General features: G+C 43.2%; 1 protein-coding gene across 3 annotated transcripts in view; it reads right to left on the bottom strand.

Moving 5' to 3' along the window:
* The window catches only part of LOC146179541 (uncharacterized), a 163269-nt gene extending 152135 nt beyond the window's left edge, over positions 1-11134 (bottom strand). For 2 of the 3 annotated variants that reach the window (XM_084579197.1, XM_084579195.1), the window contains exon 1: positions 5693-5903. Coding sequence is in view for 2 of the 3 variants with exons in the window: in XM_084579195.1 (XP_084435321.1) it covers positions 5693-5732 (40 nt within the window). In the remaining variant the exon portion in view is untranslated. Of the gene's footprint in view, positions 1-5692; positions 5904-11057 lie in introns of those variants that run through there. The other variant, XM_084579196.1, reaches the window with a different exon arrangement.
* Between the last annotated feature and the right edge of the window lie 14238 nt (positions 11135-25372).

Raw genomic sequence — 25372 nt, 5'->3', positions numbered from 1 at the left:
TGGCAGATGAGAAGGATCACCGCATTCTGATTTCATTTGGGCAGCAGAGGAGGACGTCGGGTAGAAGGTCTCGTATGTATGACCTCTTCATCTTTCTGGTCTGACGCGGTTCGGACACAAGAGAGTCGTTTCCCGTCAGTCGTAATGGATCACCGGGGCCATGCACCGCAGTGCGCTCATTCATCACGGGGCAAGCGTGGCGCATCAGTCATCGCTAACGGCAGCAACAACGTGTGACCGACACGTATAGGATCGCCGAAAATGAGTTATTTGATAAAGTACTGCAAAAAAAACGAGCCCAATATTTGCAAAGTAACTTCTACATTTTCAGCAGGAAGAATTGAAACGCATGGCTTCGTTTTCCGTACCCTAGCTGGATTCTCAGCGTTATTAATTCTGCTCCAATTGGAGTCTGTTTTGAATCGTTTCAATATTGGTATAATTTGTTTAAACAGTGGAAGAGTGAAAGCTGGGTGACACGTAACGGGACAAATGGTAATAAAGATGTTCAATTTTTCGCCGGCGAGGGGGCGCGCAACTGGCCTTGGCTGTGACATCATGTCACCCTCGTAGTGAAGCTTTTCGCTTCAAAAGAAAGAAAAGAAAGTCGGCGTTAAAAAAAAAGATGAAAGACGTGGCGTAAATTACGGGGCGTTACTCTGTCGCATCGACGCTATTTTTTTTTTAATAACTTTGTTTATTGCCTCAGGGCATAATGGAATATGCAAAAACAAAATTTAAAGCGTTATTAAATGAAAGAAAAAAGGTTGGCTGTTCTAATAAAGTTCCGGAGAGAGCGATGATAAGGCCCTTGTGTACAAGCAATGTACTAAGATGAGTTGTGCGGTAGCGTTAAAAGTAAACCCGTCGTGGCTACTCGTTCACTCGTTTCTGGTATGTCGGTTGTTCGTTGATAAACAATAGGCCTGAAAGATACACATCGGCACTATGTTCGATATTACATAGAGGAATCCTTCAGCACCCTATGTATGTACATAACTGTCCCCAAAGTCAACTGCGGCTTTTTCTGTAGCACCTACACCCCTTCATTTATTTCCAGTGGATTTCGCATCCTTCATGATGTAAGTGAGGTGGTTTTTATGACATATAGTCAACGCAGCAAATAATTTTTCGTGATGCAGCGAGTGCGTAGTATGTTGTCAGTTTCTTATGTGCAGACATATTTTGGCACCAGTCGTAACATCATTTTTACGTCACATTGAAGCGTGTTATGCACCTTTTAAATCCGAAATATTGCGGTGACCAATTGTTTACTTTATAAATCGCGGCAGATATACGTTTATTTGCTATTGCCATCACCTGTGTTACCTTGTAAAAACTTTTGCACATTCATGCAAAAAATGCCCCCCAATTTGTTTGCGGTGGAAATATAACAGGTTATGGAATTTGAATACACTGATCAGGCCGGAGAGTATTTGTCTTTGATGCAGACAAAAATAGCGAGTGAAAGGCTTCCCTTGAATCGTGAGATCTCAACAAAAAGGTTTCGCAATGACACGGAAGGTTATACCGCACACCTTGTACTTGCGCGCGCGGGAGTTGCAAGAAGTGCTTTCTACGTTTGCAGCTAATGCTTGCATCTTAAATGGCACTTTCTTTCGGCAACCTTTAGATATAAGGCTCAGATAGCAAATTTACTATTTATTGCATGAGCACAATCAAACTAAACATTAGGCTCTCTAAAGTTGTTCAGCATGTTTAATTTCCGAAGCAATGCTGCTGGCATGTGCGAGTGCGTCCAACGGAAGTGGAACAGCGCATGTCTCATGACATTAAAGAAGCAAGTCGTCACTGAGCATGACATTTGACTCCCTGTCAAACAAGTTTTTACGTTAATATATGTTCCTTTTACGAGCGCATTAACTAAACTCATTGCGAAAAAAGTAAACTTGGGAGACGCGTGAGCCGGAATGCTACAGCTTTGATTAACCGCGTCGTCGCCTTTACGGGTTGCCGTTCGCTACCGTATGCTTATTATGTGATTGGCTCAGAAAACAAGCCTATTTTGGTCTCTATATTAATTTCCTTTATATATATTCAGAACGGATTTTGCTTTCGATAGCAACGCCGCTCATTGCTTATTTACGGACTCTTAGTTGGATTACTTTTAGTTACAGTCGGCCTCAACGAAACGCTACCAAATCAAAGACCAGAACACATTCGCTAGAGCCCATAGAGCACGTCATAACCAGCGAGCCTTCGCGGCTAATGATTTTAGCATTCGTCTCGCATCATAGACACGTTTAGACTCCCAGTACCCGATTTAACTGCCCCAATTTACCGTCTCGGAAAATTATAATGAAACCTCCTCGCGAGCACGATTCATTTGGAGCATTCTTAAACTTTTTTTTTACTGTTTTAAAGTCTAAGGTGCCTCGGATTATTCGGCAACTAACGACACATTCGCTGCTGACGTCGACTACGCCGCAGGCGCCACATTCTGCGACACGGGGCTCTTACGGTATACCGAGTAGGGTTCTTGAGTTCTAGGAAAAAACTGAATACATTATTCGTTACAGTAGCGCTGTTAGAACACTTGTTAAGGTCATAATGTGGAAGTTAAAACTTTTGAAGTGAAAAAGTTGGGGAACCGTTAAGATCTGCCTTTAAGAGTTACGACCCGGCAGCGTTAGCGGTTGCCGTCTGCGGCTCCTTTTGCCAATCCTCTTTCGAAAGCATGCACTTTGCTATTTGCTCAATCACTGGTACCGTAACTCGTGCCCCTATTTGTCTCCCACATACTGATTAGCATACAACATTAAGCTACAAAATTATGTAAAATTCTAACCGACGGAGACTTAAACCCCTGATTTAGGCTTATGATTCGGTTCCCATCTCACCGCCCATGAGTTCACAGCTCCTGGCAACTCGGCCACGTCATGTGGTCTCGTGAAGTCACAGAACTAGCCGGCCAATCTGCGCCCGGCCATTTCACCAGCCAACTACTACCTACCAGATGCATGCTCGTCATTTGTAGCGAAAGCTACACTAGGCTAGCAAAAGCGCAATTAGTCGTGCCTAGCCGGAGCCACAACTGCGCATGCTCCGTTACCATGACAACAGGTTGCGCCGAGCCGCAGGTGTCCCGCCATCGCCGCTGCGCGCCAATCTCCTCGCGGAGCACGGTACATCTCCGCTATGCAGGCTCATTGCGCATGTGCAGGGCTCTCTCCACTACTCCGCCGCCCTGCGTGATCATCTGATTACCGTGCAGCTGAGAATATAAGCCGCGGCGCGTGCGCTCGCTAGGTAAACGCGCAGTGGATGAAGAAGCGGACGGTGACCGCACGTACTGTGAACGCCATCAACAGAGGCTATGCAAATAAACGTCGACGGACCGAGAGGTCATCACATCCTAATGGGGAACCGCCATTGATCTTGCATACCAAAGAGAGACCGTCAGGATCAGTGTATCCAAAATTGAGACGGTGGCAAATTACTTTACAGACCACCGATTGGTCTTCGTGTGCATAAAGCCTAACATTGAATAAACTTGTGATTTACACACATCGAAAACCTTGACAGTGTCTCAATTGCTTAACCTGCGAAGTCTAACATATTGGATATCCGAGCTGAATCAAGTCAAACCCTTGCCTTACGTATATCCAGGATATGCGTAAGGCAATGTGTACGTATATAAGGGTATACGTAAATCCAGGATATACGTATAGCCTGGCCTTTGCTGAGCTAAACCACTCCATATTTTTTGCTCAGAAAGACTACGCCCGAGTTTCTCGAGAGCGCGGTGTATCAAAGAGTTCAAATAAAGAAATATAAGCATAACTCATCTTTATGCATAGGCTTACTAAGATCGTACAAAACAAATGGCACCGCATCGACCTTTCCTTAGTTCATTTGCTAATGCATTCCTGGAATATGGCATGAATTGGAAGTTTGGCGAATTAGGTGATTGCATCAAACTTAATGGCTGACATCCACAGAAGCTTGCCAAGCATCGCGAAAAGCAATCACCAACTTGCGCTACGTCATTTTTTAGAGCCGCTACATTACCACAGTTCAGAGTATGACAGAGATGGGAAAATGCGTTTATTGTTAGAAAAGTATCGAATAGTTGAATCATATGTTCCGCATGCCTAACGCTTCGCACACTATACGCGAGATGTGATAGCGTTAGACGCATTTTCTTTCCCGTTTCGCTTTCACGTATGAGGGGGACAGTTATGTCGAGTGTGATGTCGTTGAGCTAGGTTCTGTTCATTATAAGAACGGCTCACATGACGCGTATTGTTGTTTTCAATATATATTTTGTTTGTTGTAAATGTTGACATTGTGCGGTTGTTCTGATTACGATATAAGCTCCAGTAAATCGCATTTTTACGCACATGAACTGCCGCTTCACTCGTACCTTTCCATCGATTACATGACCGAAAAAATATATAGACACTTCACCTATTCGCATTCGAAACCAAAAGTATAGAGAGTGTTCTACAAGTATTTTCAGAGGCGTAAGCAAAGATGTATACTTTCACTTTCATATTGTCACGTGGTGGTGACAAGGTTGATGCCGCAAATGAAGAGTCTGTGAGTGCACTGAAGAAACTCTTTAGTGGGCTGACTTACGCCCGCAAAAAAACTTAGTGATTCGGCAGCGGCGATAGCAGCAATCATGCTCGGCGGTCGTCGAACAAAGAATGCCCATTTCACATGTCAGCACTGAATTTAAAGGCGGCCAGGAAAGATCTAGATAAAGCCACAAACAGTACTAGCATGACCTGGAACATCGTAAAAACACACGCGAGCGGCTGGAATCTTCGAGATACGCATCTTTCGCGACAAAGAATTAAATGATAAAGCGTCGTCTCGCGACAACGAGCATGAGCAAACACGGAATACAGAATCGATAAGCGCGCTAGAATCGCAATGATAAAGGCCGCATGCCAACGGCTGTCGAATGAGAACAAATAAAGATTTAAATAGTTCGCGACAATATGATAAACGTGATCGGCCCCGTCATTTTGCGAGCTTCGATCTGACATTCAACAGGAATGTCACAACTATTAAGTGAAATCTAGAGGGCCGCAGAAATGTCATGCTGCGCATGAAGTAAGAGGCACTGTTTGAAAAGAGGACATAATACATGAACTGTCAGTGCATCAACCGGAATAATTTACTTCGCAGTCAGTTCTTTGCGAGCAAACTGTGTCCCTCTCTTGCCCTCCTCTGCCTCACGCTAAACCCACCTGTAAATCAAGTTCTTTGTGAGTCAGGAAAGTCAATGGAGTCATTTGCTCTATCTCCCCGCATTTCGCGTCACTCCTTGGATGCAAGCGAATGGACGGGTTCTTTGCTTCGGGAGCTGAAATGGTTTACCTTAGATCGTTCGCGTTCAGACAGTTAGGAGCCCAGTGCGCCACCGAATAGCATCTATGAACCGTCTTCGGCACTGTTTGTAGCCTATAATTAAGCACGCCTCGTGCAAAGAATAAAACAGGCTGTTTCTTTTTTTCTTCTCTCGATTTGATTTTTCTGGTTCGAAGCCCTAATCAGAAGTTTTGGAAATCGTCAAACCCCTGTGCCGGAAGAGGCGCGTCAATCAATTTGCAGAGCATCGATCTGGTGCGTTCAGGACCATGTGCTCGGCTACGTACGGACACGTGGATGTGCCGCTGAAAATAAACGAGACGAGCAAGTGAAGCGGCGTGCCGCTCACCTGTGGCATAAAGTATCCAAAGCCGGGTTAGAGGCCGCATCCTTGCCTCAATTCTGCGTCGTCGCAGTCCCTCTGCGCAGGTGAACGAAAAAACGAAAGTCGAAAAGCGCGCACACGGCAGCCGCCGGATGATTCCGAGGGGAAACGACCACACAAGCACGCGACCACCGCTGCCACAACTTCGCTTTCACGGCGTCTGCTTCAAATGCGGCCGCGGAACGAAGCGTGCCTGGAGTCCCCGGCCCCCTTTGTACGACTTTTCGTGGACTAGTGGCGCCATCTCTGTTGGCACCCCGAAAGCTGCGTGGCATGGTCACTTCTTTCGTTGTTATCTGCAGATGGCTTCTGGGTCAGCGGACACCCTTGTTCCTTGCTCTCATCTGGTCCGGAATCTGGTCCGGAATCGCAGGGATGTTTACTAACGGGGAAGTTTGTCTTCAAAAGGATCTCTTTAGTCTGATGGCTAATGCATCTTAATCCCAGAAAAAAAGGAAAGGCAGAAGTTGGTTGGTTGGTTTGTGGGGTTTAACGTCCCAAAGCAACTCAGGCTATGAGAGACGCCGTAGTGGAGGACTCCGGTAATTTCGACCACCTGGGGTTCTTTAACGTGCACTGACATCGCACAGCACACGGGCGCCTTGCTTTTCGCCTCCATCGAAAAGCTGCCGCCGAGGCCGGGATTTGATCCCGCGTCCTTGGGAACAGTAGTCGAGCGCCGTAACCACTGCGCCACCCCGGCGGGGTGGAAAGGCAGAAGTGAGCAGAGTCTGTACTAACACCGGCATGCTGCTCCAACGCTTTTACCACTTTCTAACACAATCACCTTCAAAAATGAAAAAGGAAGGCGACTATACAAAAAAAGAAGAAAAGAGAAATCAAAAAAAAAAAAAAAAGAAGGCTAAACCCGTCACCTAGACGAAGACAAGTCCACCTGTCGAAACACTACCTCGGCTTGCGAACTGAAGCTCCTCCTGTACTCTTGTTCAGTGTTATTTCATACTGCCTAGCCCCATTTTCTTCCTCTCGTTCTACCCTCCACCTCAATTAGTGCTCGATACATTTCTTTTTTATCTCATAAGTAAGGTCAATTGTAGCCTGAAAGCTGGTGGCCTCCACTTGTTTGGTTTGGTGGGTGGAGTTTAAGGTCCCAATGAGTCTCAGGCTATGAGAGACGCCTCAGTGGAGGGCTCCGGAAATGTCAGCCACGTGGGGTTCTTAGCGTGCACTGAAATCGCACTGTACACGGGCGCCTTGCTTTTCGCCTCCAACAAAAAGCGGCCGCCGCCGCCGCCGCCGGGATTCGATCCCGCATCCTTAGGCACAGCAGTTGAGCGCCCTAACCACTGCACCACCACGATGGGTTTGTGACACCACCCCTTGACCCCTTGTAACATGTAGATGAAGGAGCTGACGCAAAAGGGAAGACTACTCCAAAATGGTACACAAGTGATGAACGCGTCTGCTGCGCATCCTTTAAAGTGCATGGGTTATCTGCAAGGTTGTTGATCGGCATTCAGAATGCTGTGGGTAATGGGATTAAAGCGTAGTAAGCTTCTTTTCATCTGACACACTCAAGCGTTGCTCCGCAAGCAGATCCAAGTGTATTGTTCTCTGGAATAGGTCGACGCCATTGCGTTCTTTCTTGCGTTCTACGCAGCAATAGCTTCCTATCAAGTTAACGCCTCTAAATGAGAACATTGCAAGAGTAATGTTTGTCGGGGTGCCAGTGGTATAGCGGCGACTGAATACTGACCCTGTCCGCAATCGGGCACACAAATGATCAGCTCAACTGAAGGCAGATCACGTTTCATGCTAATAACGTGAGCAAGTGTTGAGAGCTAATCCGTCTGTATCCGAGAGGTTATCAAAGCCGTGAGCGGCCGCTATTCGGCTCACCTGTATAATTTTATCATCGTTGAGCAGGTTAGCGCACCAGTTTCTGGTTAAGACAGAATGCCATCTTTCTCTAAAGAATGTCTGCTACACAACTATAGCTGGATAAGAAAAAATGACAAGAGCATTGTGAAAAATCGGGAAGCTTACCTTTCAACCAACACCGGCGATTGAAGTGTGCAGTGAACACCAATGGTAATTCCGGATATGAATCTATACCATTGAAAACTAGGCTGGTTTGAGACCTTAAAGCACCTTAAGGCTTAATCGACATGGATCTTTTTTTCGTAATAGTTTTGGTGGGGTAGAATCACTACTTATGAAGAGACACGTTTTGTCGAAAGCTTTGGAGTTCATTTTAAAAGAAACTCGTTTCGGGGTGCTATGTCGGCCAGAAATGTAAACCAGCGCTTGCCCTGCCAAATTCATACTAATTAGAGAGCCTGTTGACAAAGCTACTTCTATGTCGGTGTTCAAATGCCTTGCTGGAATCTTCTGCGTACCATGACGGTGCACGACGCTCACAATTGAACTAATTCACAATGTATAAACTTATATCTACTAAACAATTACTCTGCACGGACTTCAAACTTAGGAAAGGTTTAAGATGGCAGTAATAGCTGCCATACCCTGAGTTAGAATGCAATACTTTAAGTTTTCTGTGCTACCGAAACCTGAGGCTTAGATGCCTTTCGTTGAGAACGGAAGAATGCTCCAAAATAGTTTGACAAAGTAACACTCTAATGATTTCCATCCACGAAGCATCATTGAATATTTATACTGTTATATATGCATATGTTATGTGCTCCCCTTCAAAAATGAACTCCATATGAAAGTTGAGTGAACGAACTGCAAAACCTGCAAGCTAAGGTATTTTGTCTTGTGGAAAAATTTGCCCTCTATATCTATGATTATTTCGATAAAGGATACCTTCGTCTAGAATAATTTTCAGATTAAATTTTGTTGTTAGGGGAAATTATACAATACTGACAGGCGAAGAGCATGTTGAACATAACGAAACTGCAGGAAAGACTTTGTACATGCAAATAGACGTCTAGATTAGTATTTTAAAACTGAAGCCTCATGACTGGGCGTAATACTACCAGGAGCAAGTCTTGATGTTTAAGCTTGAAATTTTTTGACATAAATTTCTTGCATTTCTGCTACTTACTTCCAGAAGGGGTAACAGAAACGAAGTAAAATATTAATGATAAATAAATAGGCAAGGTCACAAAGTAGATAGTAAGAGACTAATAAAATATTTCAGGATAGCAGAGAATTAAGTTATGTGTCCAGATAAAGCAATACGGTGATGTGTGTATAAGGTTGTGGCTTCCAACAAAGCAAAGGTCTGTCATAAGAATCGCACTTTTTTTGCAGTGCACTTTTCCCTACTGGTAAAGAAATCCTGACAGTTCCTATTTCAAGAATCTACATCTAGTAAGAGGATTACAAAGCGCGTACGTACAACACAAAAATTTCCGTTTTTTTTTTTATATAAATTCTCAAATAGTGTTATCTGCATAGGGAACTTGAAAACATTATGCACTCGCCAAAGAGCAAGGCTCAGTAATATAAGTGCGCAACAAAGACGTGACAAAGAGGAGAAGTGGACAACGACGGCGCAGAGCAAGGCTCTTCAAGCAAGCTATAGAACAACGTCTTTTGCATAGGTCAGTTACCCCTTTTACCCAGGTATCTGCCCAGTAGTTGTCTATAAGATTTCTCTTCGTGATTGTGACCCTGCCTAGAGAGTCGAAACAGGAAAATAATGACGTCGTCTAGGTAAAATCTGCACAAAAGCTTTACCAGAATATCATCAAGGCACTGCCCATGGCATTGACTGAGACGCTGCTCGTGTGATTTCCACCGAAATATTCTTGCCGAAACACTTGCTTGTGTAGCCTCTGTACATCCAATGAACACGACACGTTACTAGCATAACATGAAGCATTCATTCAGAGGCGTACACTCACGCCTTTCGAAAAATTGCCTCCATATAATGCGCTATTCGGTCCCTCACTTCGTTGTGAACGTGCACCAAAACGTCAATCATCTCTCTTTCTTCTGCATCCGTTGATGAGTGTATACTTCTTGTCAAGTATTAATTTCGTTCACCAAATGAGATTCCGTCTCGAGCCCTGGATTTCACATATCCGTAAACTAGCGCACATTTTTGCCTTCGGATGGCTCATGGACCGGGTCATTCTCCGGGTACCATATTCCGGGCTAGCCCTACACGAGCACGGAGAGCTGTGCGACCGAGGTGTGTCTTGCCTTTCATTTGCCTATTTGCTCCGAAAGTCGTTGTACCAGTTTTGTGCTGTACCCGCAGTTCAACGCCGGTAAATGCCCTGCAGCATTTCGAAATAACTGGGTTGGGCGACCAGATATAGTTCGGCACTTGTCACAGTCATTTATTTGCAAAGACGCTCTTTCACCATGGACAAGGTCGTGGGTTCGAGCCTGATATTGGCAGCAGAATTTTAATGGAAGCGAAATGTGAAGCACTTAACTGTTCACATTCCTTTCTTGTAAAATCCCCTTAATGGCCGCCATTAATCGGTAGCCCTCAACTACAGCATCCTTCATAAAAAGTGAATTCCAGTTAAAAAATTAGTCGTCAGGTAATGAACTGGTTCATCCGTTACCTGATTAGTTCTATTCTCTCAAGCATCGACTTGATACCAATATAGAATCGATAAGCTTCTCGGGCTACTATGAGCAGCTAAAGGCAAACGGTATTTTCAGCACTCTGCTGAAACGTGTGCCGCATTTCTGAGCATAATGAGCGCACAATGAGCTCACAAAGTGTTATCAAGAACTTATTAACGCTGATTGTTAATTAGGAAACGCGTTAGAATTTTAAATAATTTACACGACCAACTAAGCACCTTCCACCGAGTGTGAACACATCAGCAAAGAGCGCCCCACGCGCATTTTTTTTTAATAAGAGTTGCGATAGCTTTGCGCGGCCAAGCGTTCAAGTTTCTTCTTAGCGTACTTAATTAGATAGGCAGGTGTCACTTAACGCTTCATTGCTTCACTGCGATTTTAGGCACGTTTGCACCTTATAACTGCATAACATTACAAGCAGTTGCATTGCAATTAATAAGCATATTCAAATAAGCTATATATTTCGAGGTTTTTAATTTTGCTTTCAAGGAATCTCTGATGAGTATTTATAGCGCGCGAGGCATTTCTCTCTTTTAAGTAGTAATTTGTTTAGTTTTTCACACACACGACTTTTTTCGTCCCCCGGGCGAAGCGCGTCTAATCATTGCACTGGAAGCTGTTCAAAATCATGCCGCACGGTTTGTTCATTCCTCATAGTCACAAGACGTCAAAAGCTAACCAGCCATCACTTTTCGTCGCCGCATTGCAAGCGTCGCTTTTTATCACAAGTTTTTTCTCTTCTTCTGTAAATCAAGCACCGTATATAGCAGCTGATAGCACGCATATCTCAACTCACCAGTCACCGCCTTCATGTTGCACACCCACCATCACTCACTGCCACGTTTTACGCTCCGCTCTCCTTTCGAGCAGCTGCAGACTGTAACGGCCCTATGGCGTCATCAGCATGGCTTCAACATCTGGTTTCAAGGAAAAGGTTGCCGATCATCTCCAGTGCGAATAATAAGCGCTGTTTAACCCTACTGTAAGTGTACTCCCATCCCTTATGCAGCAACGTCTGATATGGGGCCTTTTAAGGAATTAAAAGTGAACTGATCTGAAACGCGTTTATTGCCGTAGTAGTTATAGCAGTCGCGCCTTTTCGAGAACGACGTGTTTGCTTCAATATGCACTTCAAGTTCGCATGCGGGTGAACCTGATCGGTTATCAGCATTGAAAGCCATGTAATCGCTACTTAATTGCAATCCATAAGCATCATAACAAAGATTAGAGGAGGAAAAAATGGATCTCGCGGCAGCGCATGAGACCTGCATGGAGAAGCGGCAAAACGAAGAGAGACAACTCCGTCCTCAATAAGTTTTAGGGGAATTGCTGGAGCAAAAGGAAAACGGACATAAAAAAAATGGGAGCGAGGGCGAAAGCCAGATCTGAGTCGAGGCGAAGGAGAAGAGCGGGTATAGGGCGTGGCACAAGGTTATTGGCGTAATAGATCCCGGCACGTGCTCTCACTGCGTGAACCTGCACGCCAGTGGCAATGCTTGTCAATCATGAATAATGTTAATTAGCGCTTACGCCGCCATATGGATAGCATTTATCATCGTTTCCCCTTATTCCATAGTTAGCCCAATTCATCTAGTTCAATCGCTGGTAATAAAAATGTGAATTGGACCATGGTTGCCCGTGCGAGAATTAAAACGAGTGTTGGGTGGTGCTTTAACTCCTTTCTTACCTCCACTCTCTAACCTTATGTTCTTCATATAATTATCAGTCATTATTATTCTGTCTCGGTCTCTTGGGTTAACTTGCCCTCGAAGGTTACGGCAAACCCGTTCTACATCGATGCTGTGATAAAGCTTTGAATTCATGGCGAATTGGTTGGTCGGTTCATAATAATGGGACGCATTAAACACATCTTAATAAATGAGTTAGTTACGTTTTAAAGCAAAACAAGCATATTAAAAGAACATGCGTTGTCCGACTACGTCAATAGGCAATGACGATGCATTTATTCTTTTTATGTATTGAGCACTTTTCAATTTAAACAAGCATTTTAGAAGAACATGCGTTGTCCGACTACGTCAATAGGCAATGACGATGAATTTATTCTTTGAATGTATTGAGCACTTTTCAATTTAAACAAGCATATTGGAAGAACATGCGTTGTCCGACTACGTCGATAGGCAACGACGATAAATTTATTCTTTGTACGTATTGAGCACTTTTCAATTTAAACAAGCATATTGGAAGAACATGCGTTGTCCGACTACGTCGATAGGCAATGACGATAAATTTATTCTTTGTATGTATAGAGCACTTTTCAATTTAAACAAGCATATTAGAAGAACATGCGTTGTCCGACTACGTCAATAGGCAATGACGATGAATTTATTCTTTGTATGTATTGAGCACTTTTCAATTTAAACAAGCATATTGGAAGAACATGCGTTGTCCGACTACGTCGATAGACAATGACAATAAATGTATTTTTTGTATGTATTGAGCACTTTTCAATTTAAACAAGCATATTAGAAGAACATGCGTTGTCCGACTACGTCAATAGGCAATGACGATGAATTTATTCTTTGTATGTATTGAGCACTTTTCAATTTAAACAAGCATATTGGAAGAACATGCGTTGTCCCACTACGTCGATAGGCAATGACGATGAATTTATTATTTGTATGTATTGAGCACTTTTCAATTTAAACAAGCATATTGGAAGAACATGCGTTGTCCGACTACGTCGATAGACAATGACAATAAATGTATTTTTTGTATGTATTGAGCACTTTTCAATTTAAACAAGCATATTAGAAGAACATGCGTTGTCCGACTACGTCAATAGGCAATGACGATGAATTTATTCTTTGTATGTATTGAGCACTTTTCAATTTAAACAAGCATATTGGAAGAACATGCGTTGTCCGACTACGTCGATAGACAATGATGATAAATGTATTTTTTGTATGTATTGAGCACTTTTCAATTTAAACAAGCATATTAGAAGAACATGCGTTGTCCGACTACGTCAATAGGCAATGACGATGCATTTATTCTTTTTATGTATTGAGCACTTTTCAATTTAAACAAGCATTTTAGAAGAACATGCGTTGTCCGACTACGTCAATAGGCAATGACGATGAATTTATTCTTTGAATGTATTGAGCACTTTTCAATTTAAACAAGCATATTGGAAGAAAATGCGTTGTCCGACTACGTCGATAGGCAACGACGATAAATTTATTCTTTGTACGTATTGAGCACTTTTCAATTTAAACAAGCATATTGGAAGAACATGCGTTGTCCGACTACGTCGATAGGCAATGACGATAAATTTATTCTTTGTATGTATAGAGCACTTTTCAAGTTAAACAAGCATATTAGAAGAACATGCGTTGTCCGACTACGTCAATAGGCAATGACGATGAATTTATTCTTTGTATGTATTGAGTACTTTTCAATTTAAACAAGCATATTGGAAGTACATGCGTTGTCCGACTACGTCGATAGGCAATGACGATAAATTTATTCTTTGTATGTATTGAGCACTTTTCAATTTAAACAAGCATATTAGAAGAACATGCGTTGTCCGACTATGTCAATAGGCAATGACGATAAATTTATTCTTTGTACGCATTGAGCACTTTTCAATTTAAACAAGCATATTGGAAGAACATGCGTTGTCCGACTACGTCAATAGGCAACGACGATAAGTTTATTCTTTGTACGTATTGAGCACTTTTCAATTTAAACAAGCATATTGGAAGAACATGCGTTGTCCGACTACGTCGATAGGCAATGACGATAAATTTATTCTTTGTATGTATTGAGCACTTTTCAATTTAAACAAGCATATTGGAAGAACATGCGTTGTCCGACTACGTCGATAGACAATGATGATAAATGTATTTTTTGTATGTATTGAGCACTTTTCAATTTAAACAAGCATATTAGAAGAACATGCGTTGTCCGACTACGTTAATAGGCAATGACGATGAATTTATTCTTCGTACGTATTGAGCACTTTTCAATTTAAACAAGCATATTGGAAGAACATGCGTTGTCCGACTACGTCGATAGACAATGATGATAAATGTATTTTTTGTATGTATTGAGCACTTTTCAATTTAAACAAGCATATTAGAAGAACATGCGTTGTCCGACTACGTTAATAGGCAATGACGATAAATTTATTCTTTGTATATATTGAGCACTTTTCAATTTAAACAAGCATATTAGAAGAACATGCGTTGTCCGACTATGTCAATAGGCAATGACGATAAGTTTATTCTTTGTACGTATTGAGCACTTTTCAATTTAAACAAGCATATTGGAAGAACATGCGTTGTCCGACTACGTCGATAGGCAATGACGATAAATTTATTCTTTGTATGTATTGAGCACTTTTCAATTTAAACAAGCATATTAGAAGAACATGCGTTGTCCGACTACGTCAATAGGCAATGACGATGAATTTATTCTTCGTACGTATTGAGCACTTTTCAATTTAAACAAGCATATTGGAAGAACATGGGTTGTCCGACTACGTCGATAGGCAATGACGATAAATTTATTCTTTGTATGTATTGAGCACTTTTCAATTTAAACAAGCATATTTGAAGAACACGCGTTGTCCGACTACGTCGATAGGCAATGACGATAAATTTTTTCTGTGTACGTATTGAGCACTTTTCAATTTAAACAAGCATATCGGAAGAACATGCGTTGTCCGACTACGTCAATAGGCAACGACGATAAATTTATTCTTTGTACGTATTGAGCACTTTTCAATTTAAACAAGCATATTGGAAGAACATGCGCTGTCCGACTACGTCGATAGGCAATGACGATAAATTTATTCTTTGTATGTATTGAGCACTTTTCAATTTAAACAAGCATATTAGAAGAACATGCGTTGTCCGACTACGTCAATAGGCAATGACGATGAATTTATTCTTTGTACGTATTGAGCACTTTTCAATTTAAACAAGCATATTGGAAGAACATGCATTGTCCGACTACGTCGATAGGCAATGACGATAAATTTATTCTTTGTATGTATTGAGCACTTTTCAATTTAAACAAGCATATTGGAAGAACATGCGTTGTCCGACTACGTCGATAGACAATGACGATAAATGTATTTTTTTTTTGTATGTAGTGAACACATTGCAATAACTAGCAACCATGATTACGGTTACCACGGCTCATGCCACCTAAAAGAATCCCTTACATTTCCATCATTGCAATTCTGGTTCAGCATTTAGTGGACATGTTGGAGCGGTTGAAGCGTCGCTATAGTGGCCGGCTGGCCATGAAATGTACAAATATTTTCTCTATGTTCTCCACGTGGCGTAAAGTATTATGCTTCTCATAATAAGGCGTTCCTCATCGGAGCCTACACATCACTTTTTTCTGTGTGCTTTCGCTACTACTTTATACAGCATACGTTTTTCAGCTTGACAGCACCTTCCGGACGTGACGTTCCCACGGTGAATATCAGCCAGCCAGAAATAGAGATACGCCGGTCTTTCGCTCAAAAGAGCTCAACTTTGGTCCTTGTTTTCAGATTCATGCCACACGTGTACTCTGTGTCAGCTGCATCGGTCATAATTCGCACCAAAAGAAAGAATCACACACATCTGGAAAGCTTCGTTTCCTGCCTTAGAGGCTACCGAGAAGTCATACTTTCTTTTTAGTTATCCCTATTTACATGGTCTCCACACTAGCTCCACGGTTAGTTCTCGCGCGAGTTTACTAGCGCCAGTTTACGCTACTTTTGTTTTACGGAACCATAATGGGATTGTTTCTCTGTTCTTCTATGTTGCCTTCTTTTTAGTCACAGAAATGCTGCAGCATTTGTTCTTCCCTATACCATTGCTGCTGCAGATGCTAGAAAAAGGAAACATCACGAAAAGTTTACGCCAGTTTGAAGGTCAGTTTCTGCAAATAAGATGAGCTTTGGGAAGAAGATCAACGAGCAGCATAAAATGAATAGCTATTTAATACTACGTGTTTCGAAGAAATGAGAATCAGAGTAACAGTCTTAATTCTTACCGGGCACACTCGACCCTCGTCGAGAGGAAGCCTATAGACAAGGGAATAAAAAAAGAAAAATAAAGCAATAGTCTACGCAGTAGAGTGCCCCGGAAAATTTCACACCGCCTGGGAATAAAATCGCAATGGCACAGCGCACCTCACAGGCGCCTTTAGCGCTCCACCTCTATTTGAAACGAGGCTGGCGCAGCTTGGTTCGAACTCCTGTCCCAAGGACCAGCAACCATACACCTAAACAGCCACTGTGCTCAGTCATGATCGCATCATGAATGAGTTATAAAGGATAAAGGAGAAAGACCCGCAGTTCTGCGCAATAATGCAGGACATTAACACACCCAGGCTTCATTGTTTTGTCATTACAACACATTACAAAACAAGGCATTAAAGCCACGTTTTCTGATTTTGCACTTTCGGTTTTTTTTAGTATAAAACGCTGATTTCAGCGCTTAAGACTGACTGGTACGAAAAGCATGACATAGCATATGACGTCATGACAACGAACCGCGTTCATTGGTCGACAATGAGTGACTTCACGAATGGCGCCATGGCAGCGTCCAAGACTATCTGGCTCGGATAGTAACAACTGATTCGTCGTATACAATGACGGCTTTCGCGATGCTACGAGGAATTTACGATTATGTACAGGGACAGGCACGAAAAGTTATATACCCCTTAAATCTAGAAAAATACTGAACATTATTTCTGTTATTTGCATTTTGCACCCCATTATGGGCGGCTGAAATTCGCGACGCAACATTAACGAGTTTCTGGTGAAATGTCTTCTTTTTGTCTTTGTTTTTTGTTTTTGCGCAGACTGCACCAATCTCGAACGCCCTTTTTGACAACACGAGAAAGTAACGAATTAATCCAACACATTACACTTTTGTCATGAGGTTTTGGTAGTAAGAAGTTCGCAAATCATATGATAGATTGTTCAAAAAAGCCTGATTGTCAACTGTCGCATTGCGACTTCATGTCCACGTTCATCAGCTCGGCATCGAAAAAGCGTGCTCATAAGAGACTGGTGCTAGTTCGCCCTGAAAATGCAGTCCGATAAACATTTGTTCACAGAGTATTCTCTCTAGCAGGGCTGTACGATCTGGAGAAGGCCCATGACACAACTTGGAAGTTAGGGCTCCTAAGTAACCCAGCAGATTTACACGTCCATGACAGGAATTTGAACCATTTGACAACTCGTTTCCCATTAGACTAGGTAAAACAATTTCAAAAAACTTCCGGCAGAACAGTAGATTTTGACAGGGATGTACTCAACGTACTGTGGGTTTAACAGTCAAGATGAAATTTAGAGCGAAAATGATTGCACACTCTATTACGTGTTTATTAAGTTGAGGTGAAGATCTCGGATATATTCAAGCTAGAGCTTGTTCAAGCTATAACTTGAATATATCCGCCGTTATGGAGCGTGAAAATAAAATACAGCTGACAGAATATAAACCAAGAAACGTGGACAGAAAAAATATGGATTTAAGTTTTCAGTACAAAAATCAGAGGCTGTTTACTTTCTAAACCACACCTCCAAAGTATTCAACGCTGTACCGAAGTACAGTTAAACAACCAGTGAAGCAAAAATAGACATTTCTCGGTGGGGAATTCGACATGAAACCGCTTTCCTTCTCGAATAATTGATTTATTAAATTAAATTACAATTAAATTACGAATCCAGACGTGGCAAAGCTCTCAACGGGAAATCATTAGCTGCCCGCAGTACGCGTCTCTACTGTCAGGGCACAGATGTCGCCCACACGCCTGCTGCTGCTGGGTCGTGGTGGTCAAGACTGTTCAGCGCGCCCGTCTTTTGAAACTTTCACTCGCTAACTGCACTGTTATAAACTAAGCAGATGTCGACGACGCAGACGGAACCTTCTTCATGCGCCATAATAACGTGAATAGCTGCATAGCAGAAACATTAGTTCTCCACTCTTCATTAGCTAGGACTTAACGTAGAGTCTAAAATTCACAGGGTTACCAGAGTATTATTGTGGTATACCGGAGTTCATCCATGAAATCCTCGGCGTTTCAGTTGCAAACAAGTATGTCTAAGCAACCATTTGAACCACCTTGCGTACGCTACAGGTATGCACATTAGGCCTATGTTCCCGACACCAATTATTCATCGGCCTTCATACGCCACATGTTTTGCTCAACGTAATTGTCGACAGCACGATGACGTGAAAGAATAAACGAAGATTCTCTCAAAAATGTTTGTTTAATTAAGGGTGTACCGACACGAGTCACCAAACATGTTCTCCCGTAGTGGGGCACTCTAGGCATTGCATAAAGCAACTATTACTTCTTTAACGAACAGTAAACTTTACTGTTTCCGTTCTTTCTTTTTTTTTTTGGTAAGAAATACAGTTTTTCAACATCGTAACTGGTGCAAGATAGAATAAGTTGTGTATGTGCCATAAAACCCAACACAATACTAAAATGGCCAAACCAGCACGGCCAGCAACGCTTTCGCTGCCTAGCTCAGCGACTTTCTTTGGAAAGATGCTCATCTCCACAACGTAAATCATGCGCAAAAATCTCTCATGTTGTTCTGTTCAGCGCACCGACTGCTCAAATATCTCCCATGTCATTCTGTATAATGCATCGACTAACATACTGCTAGACAAATGCGAGGGGAGCTACAAGTGCATCTACACACTCGCCATGACAGTGGTTTGAATGTTTGCCGAAACCTACAGCTTTAAGTGACAGGTATTTGGAATATCACTCAGGGAGCAACCTGGAACAATACATGCAACGTAGAGGCAAAGAACAGCATGCGCTAAGAACATGTTGAGAGCCAAATTTGATGGATGGCTACGACTTAACCTGAACCAAGAGAGATTCATTCAAGTGCACCGAAATTTCAATACATGCGTTGTTTCCCCATTCTACTCCATCGAAATGGATGCAGCCGGTCCGAAGTTCTCGACCGTCATATTCACTGAGCCATTACCTCCACAGCTACGACAACAGACAGCGCCTGCGTTATCGCGGCGATGCGATCTGAGTGCTCTGTCGTTGCGTGGCTCTGCTTCACTCTCACTTGCTCGCCTCATCGGAAAACAGCACATCGCGGCCATCGTCCAAGGGGAAATCGCCGCGTCCGCGAAGACTAGGAGCGGGAAGCGGTCTGTGCCGCCGGTTGGTACGCACGGCTTGCTTGGTCGAGCCCGTTGGGTAGTCCGCTGATTACCCAGATGAGCGCAGAAGCGTTGCTTGGCTGCTGATGTGTCGTGCTGACAACAGAACGGAACCGAGCAAGGGAGTTGCGTGGCACTTGGTCCGTTAGCACACGCGGCTAGCCACCGCAGCCTATGGCCAGCGCTGACTGAGGAAGACAGGAACTGTTGTGTCGTGTTTGGGCAACTTCACCGCCGCGTGTGAGCACAGACCTGCTGGCCGCAAATCAGTTTGTCGTGAAACCGCCATTGTTCCACTTCGCCCTACTTTCAACACCAGGCTCCCCGTTCTGGGGGTCCGCGAAGCGGTTTTCGGAGCCCGCGAAGACCACACCCATCAAAAAAAGGTCATGCGGTAGCTCTGACCTGGCTAGACACAATTTTACAGAGTTAAGAGAACGGAGGTTAAAACTCGACTTTAGTTTCGCAAAGCGAAAAAAAACACGAGTGGAGTCAGCTCCATATAGGGAATTTGCGAAGACCTGAGCGCTACGTTACAAAAAAAAGCCCACAGTCAGCGAAGCACGAGGAATCGCGACAAGAATCACTTAGCAGCAATGGCCTTCCATTGGTCATTTCAATTTTTTTTTTTCTTTCGTTAAAAACCTATAATGAAGAGCAGGCCCCTTGCGTGGCATTTATTTAAAGGCATTAGCAACAAAACTGCTGCGTAAAGACTATGGAGCATTCATCTCAACTACTTATCGCGTTGCGTTTTCTCGCCCTTTGCAATGAACGGTTTCTTTATGGACTATTTTAAATAAACTGACCATTGTTTTAAAACTTTCCCTTCCCTTTTCTTTAACGCAGTGTTATGAAGCGCAGCAATAAGGAAAAATAAAACACTCAATTAGCTTCATTATTCCATAAGTACAGTTTTATTGGCGACACATGTATTAATTATATGCAAGATTATATACCTAAAATGAATATGATCGCTTTAGAGACATGCTCACAATATCATTTCTGCTCATATATTCACTACATAACTGAATTTTTAATTGACACATAAAAGGGGACCTTGTACTCAGTTTCAGCTGTCCTCCTTTTTGCCTTAGCGTTAGCGTCAAATATTTTATCGTTTATCTTGCAGCACTAGTTTTTCAGCAAACTGACGCATTAAACTGACGTATAAAAACTGAGGTAGCTATTTATAAAGAGAAAGCTGCCTTATTCCGCATAGTTTCAGCTTCTCTCTCTCTCTCTCTCATTTGCTTCTTTGCCTTAGCGTTAGCGTCAAATATTTTATCGTTTATCTTGCAGCGGCCTTTTTTCAGCAAATTGACGTATAAAAACTGATGGAGATAATTATAAAGGAGCAGCTACCGTGTTACGCAAATATTTAGCTTTTCTCTCTCTTTTTCCCTTTAAGGCGAGAGCCTTAAGTGGCTATGTTTTAAGGGTTTGTCACCAGAAATTGGTCTAGACCTGTATGTCTGGCAGCGACGAGTTAGAGAAAAACGAATGGTTTTATGCGGCAGAGCACGAAAAATCTTTCCTGGATTTCAAATTTGGTGCATGTGGGGTAATCAGATGGTTAATTAGAGCCAAATAAGTCGATTGGACATCAAAATAGCCAACCGTAGTATTGGCGACGTTCAAGGAGGTCACGTAATACCTCACTTCCGGTCACGTGTTCTGGTCACGTGACCTATGAGGACTTTCAACGCGTGACGTCATCGGAGAGGTGGCGGCATGCGCGTCGCCTCCGCTTCCGATTGGATCGCGCCAGCTGTGGCCTTGCTGCCGACAAGTGCTCGCGTTATCATGTGCTATATAACTGCGCGTACGCACAGTGGAAATTTCCGTTCCTTGACGTGCGTTCGTTGCAGTGTTCCTGTCGCGTGGCGTTCCTTGGCAGATTCGTTGCAGAACTCGTTGAAGTGTAGAATTGAAGTCTTGACCATCGCTTCTATACGCTTCCAATGGGCAGCAAGGAGAGGCGACGAGTGTGGAGGAGGTGTCAATTCTTTCGCATTCGCATTCCTCCTATGCAGGTTGGCCGCAGTGATCCCTAATTTTTGCCTTATTAGCGTGAGCGTCCAATATCTATCGTTCTAGCAGTAGTTTTTCAGCCAATTATTTGTGCTCCACCACCTCCCGTTCTTCAACAAACGTTCACACTTGTGGCCATCCGCAAAGGGTCGAACTCTGAGGAATCGTCACTGACCAGCAGTTCAAGCGCGGGGTTTGTGACTATAATGTCGCTGGCTCGACAGATTGACCACAGCCACGTTAGTTTGTAGCTGTTTTACAACTGCGTAGTTATGTGCGACAGCGTTGACGGCAAATATAGTCAGGCATACAAGTACTCCCCTGTCAAGTTGTTTAACTAGGTCGTATCGTCCATCCGTGTCTGATACTGATGCCTTTTTTTTTTCTGTCAGCGCGTCTCTACATTTTGTGCAGTTTCTTTTTTTTTTCAGTGTCCCGTGCACGGCATACTCTACCATATAGACCAGTATCGGCCTGATGAATTTTAGTTCGGACACATGCTTCTTCTGTCGCCACAACATTTAAGCTGGGGAGTCGACGGTCTGGTAGCAAGCGAAGCTCATCCCATCGTTAATCTTTACTGTTGGCTGATAAAGTACTTCGCAGAAATAGCTTCTTCTCACATTCACACTTGTCCTATTGACGCATGATACTGATTCAGCTAGCATCCTATACTTTCTGATGCACTCCTCCAGATTGTCTGTTCGGATCTTTCCTAGAAAGACGTATAGCTTGAGCTGTTCGAAGCAGTACTTGATGAACTCCTCAAAAGTATATTTAATGTGGCTGATAGCGGCATAGGCATCTTTTGTTAGAGTGCCGCTGTCCAAATTTTTGCTCTTCCACTCTTCATACCAAGCCAGAATATTTCACAAGAGATCAGTTTTGAAGTACTTTTTCGAAGGAAACGGTGGCTCTTGAAACTTGTCCCGGAGCCTTTTTTTCCTTTCAAAGGGGTTTTCATGTTAACAATCTTCCGCCATTTTCAATGACCGTGGCGGTTCCCTCGATAAGCAGGGGATTATGATTCATCCCGAGGGCTCACAGGGTCTGAGGAAAGTAATCGTTGAAAATGTGCAGAGTTAACTTGACATTTTGTATTTCGGTGTTCGATGGGCAAAGAGCCTTTCTTCACAGGTTGTAGCCGTACCTTAGTAGCCTCCCGCCCTCTAAGTTGTAGAAATTCCTTATAGCATCAAACGATGCAGAAAGCATTCGCTCTCTTCTAGTGATATCTTCTTTTTTTAATTCTGGAAGGTAGAAACAATGCTCGTCTTTTGTTATTGTTTTATTTGCTGTTAAGCCAACAACTCCACTTATGCTTTAGAATGTGTAAAGGGTGTATTACAAAAAAAATCCGGTCGATGGACGCGAATAAACAATTTGTTTAGAAGGAGGGTATGGGAAGTAATACTTAATCATTGCGTTTACGACACTGTTGTTGCTTACAACACACACACTACTCTGTAGCCAATCTCTTCTAGTTCACATTTACATTTCGCGGCAACCTGTGCAGATACTTTGAGTCGAGTTTTTGGAAAGGGACGTTTTGAGTGACTTCCTTGTACTGACAAAGCTCTTCGAAGTTGTTTTGAAATTCAAGCGCCATGAGTTTTTCTGTCGACGTGTTGCGCGGTAGTCGGAGCGCTCTCTTATACGCTTTACGTAGCAGGGCATCAGCTTGTTTTATTTAGCTCTCTTTGTGGCACTGGTAGGGTAGGCTGTACATAATTCGGCTCACTACCAGGTTGCTAACTAGTTTTAGTGTGTCCTCTTCGCGCATGCCAGGCCGCCTATTGGTGATGCGGGTGACTATGCGTGTCACTTGTAGCGTTGTTGCTTTTAGGATGGTAAAGGAGCTTCTGTGCCAAAAAGGCAAGTGAGCTGGTTGGCGCGCCTGATGAGCTGTTCAGAGCAGCACTGGTAACATTGCCTCCTTTGTAATCCAAATAAGGCTTGATGTGAAATTCATCCACCATGAGCGTCACAATACTTTGGCGATCTTTGCGATCCCATGTAGCGAAAGAACGGTTCACTGTGAAGCTCAATTTGGAGATTCATGCACAACCTACTTTGAACACATTGAGCGAATGGTTACTGGGTGAGCAGAGTGATGCTTCCAGATCCGAGAATATATTTGTAAGCGTGAGGAGATACGGTAAAGAGAAGACAACAAAACATCATAAAGTTGGCGCAGTACACCGTCTCCGAGCTTTCTTCAATGAGTAGCTTCACCTACTCGCTAAGATATTGTGTAACATTGCAGCTTTCATATCTGATCGAGAAAGGCAACTTTTCTAGCAGCAGAAGAATATGCTTGCTGATGTCTTCGTTGGCAGATTCACGACATTTATTGATATCAGCACTGCTTTCATTACTGCAGCTTCATTACTGCTTTCTTGCTGTTTATACAGTCAGAACGGAGAAAGTGGTACTCAGTTTTGTTATTGGTGTTATCGGATATTCACCCAGGCACTTCTGGTTATTCGAAATCAAAAATTAAGAAAGCGTAGTGGTACCTATAAAGATAGGAGTGCGAGCATCACAAAATTGCAGTAGGGCAGCAAGCGGTATGGGCGGGCTTCATTCTGCAGACAAGCCAGCACCCACGGTTGACATAATTTATAGGCAAAGGATTTCCCTCGGCCTAGTGCTAGGTTTAACTAGAATGAAGTACATTGAAAAACATTTTCTTGGTCTAACCTTGGGCATTGAAAAAAAATGTTGTGTCATGCCGCTGTTTTAGCACGCAACGCTTTCGCCGCAGAAATTTAAGGCCGTTTAACAAAACTTGAAGTTGGGCTAGATGGTGCATTGTAATTTGACTGAAGATGAAGCGCCTCCACACTTATAACTTCTGAAAAATCTTATTCTTGTCGAAGGCGAAAAGCAAGGTGCCCGTGTGCTGTGCGATGTCAGTGCATGTTAAAGAACCCCAGGGGATCGAAATTTCCGGAGTCCTCCACTACGGCGTCTCTCATAGCCTGAGTCGCTTTGGCACGTTAAACCCCACAAACCAAACCAAACATACATGCATGGTGTTGCAGCGAAGATGGACAACGAAATCCTAAGCATCCTCCTAGCTGAGATCAAGTGAGCTTTGTTGCGAGTCATATAGGTATCCCCTGATATATTTTCTTTACCTCTACTTGAGTAGTTATTCGCTATTAAAGAAGAAACTTTTTACCTATCCCTATAAATATTCACATGCGAAGAGATAAGTCTTCAAGCGCCTCGAAATAGTCCTATCAAAGTGTTTTCGACTCGGCAGCGTTGTTGTAGCCCTTTTTATTCAGCAAAAATGAAATCTTGCAAAGTTAAAAATTACCACGTAACAGCGGGCTCCATGCGCTCGACTGTGCCGTGATCAAAGCGCTCACAGGCGCAACTGAATAAACTACGATATTGAGCCTTCTGCAATGCGTACAAGAGAGCTTTGCGTTGCTGCTGGCTAGAAGATAACTGTCCGCGGAAGTAGCCGGTGCGCCGAAAAGCGCACTGTCAGTAGTTCTGCACACTTATCTTGTGCCCAGCAGCAAAACGAAGCTCTGTCATGAGCATCGCCGAAAGGGGGAATTCGGCAGCGTTTTAGAAAGTCGGGAATGAAAGCTCTGCAATCGCGGCGCGTACAGGCGCGCAGAGACCGCCGCTACGCGGTATTTTGGAACGTCAGCTCTACCGTGCTACTTTACGAGGAGCCAATGCGTTATTCCTGAACCTTGTACTACCTCATGTGTTCCTTAGATGGCGCCACGTAGTCGTGCGCCGCATGTTTTTGTTTTTGTTTTTCAACTTGCGCTCCGCAGCAAACATCGTGGTCTTCATCTTGGTACCCCGACTCGGAAGCACTATGGTATCGCTAGAGCCGATCATGCCTCGTGTAAAACGGCCACACACTCTCGCATTATGC

Source organism: Amblyomma maculatum, chromosome 9 (assembly GCF_055883805.1).
Source record: "Amblyomma maculatum isolate TAMU_Amacu chromosome 9, ASM5588380v1, whole genome shotgun sequence".
NCBI classification, from domain to species: Eukaryota; Metazoa; Arthropoda; class Arachnida; order Ixodida; family Ixodidae; genus Amblyomma; species Amblyomma maculatum.
The sequence above is the reverse complement of the archived record's forward strand: the minus strand, read 5'-3'. Positions and strand labels throughout refer to the sequence as shown.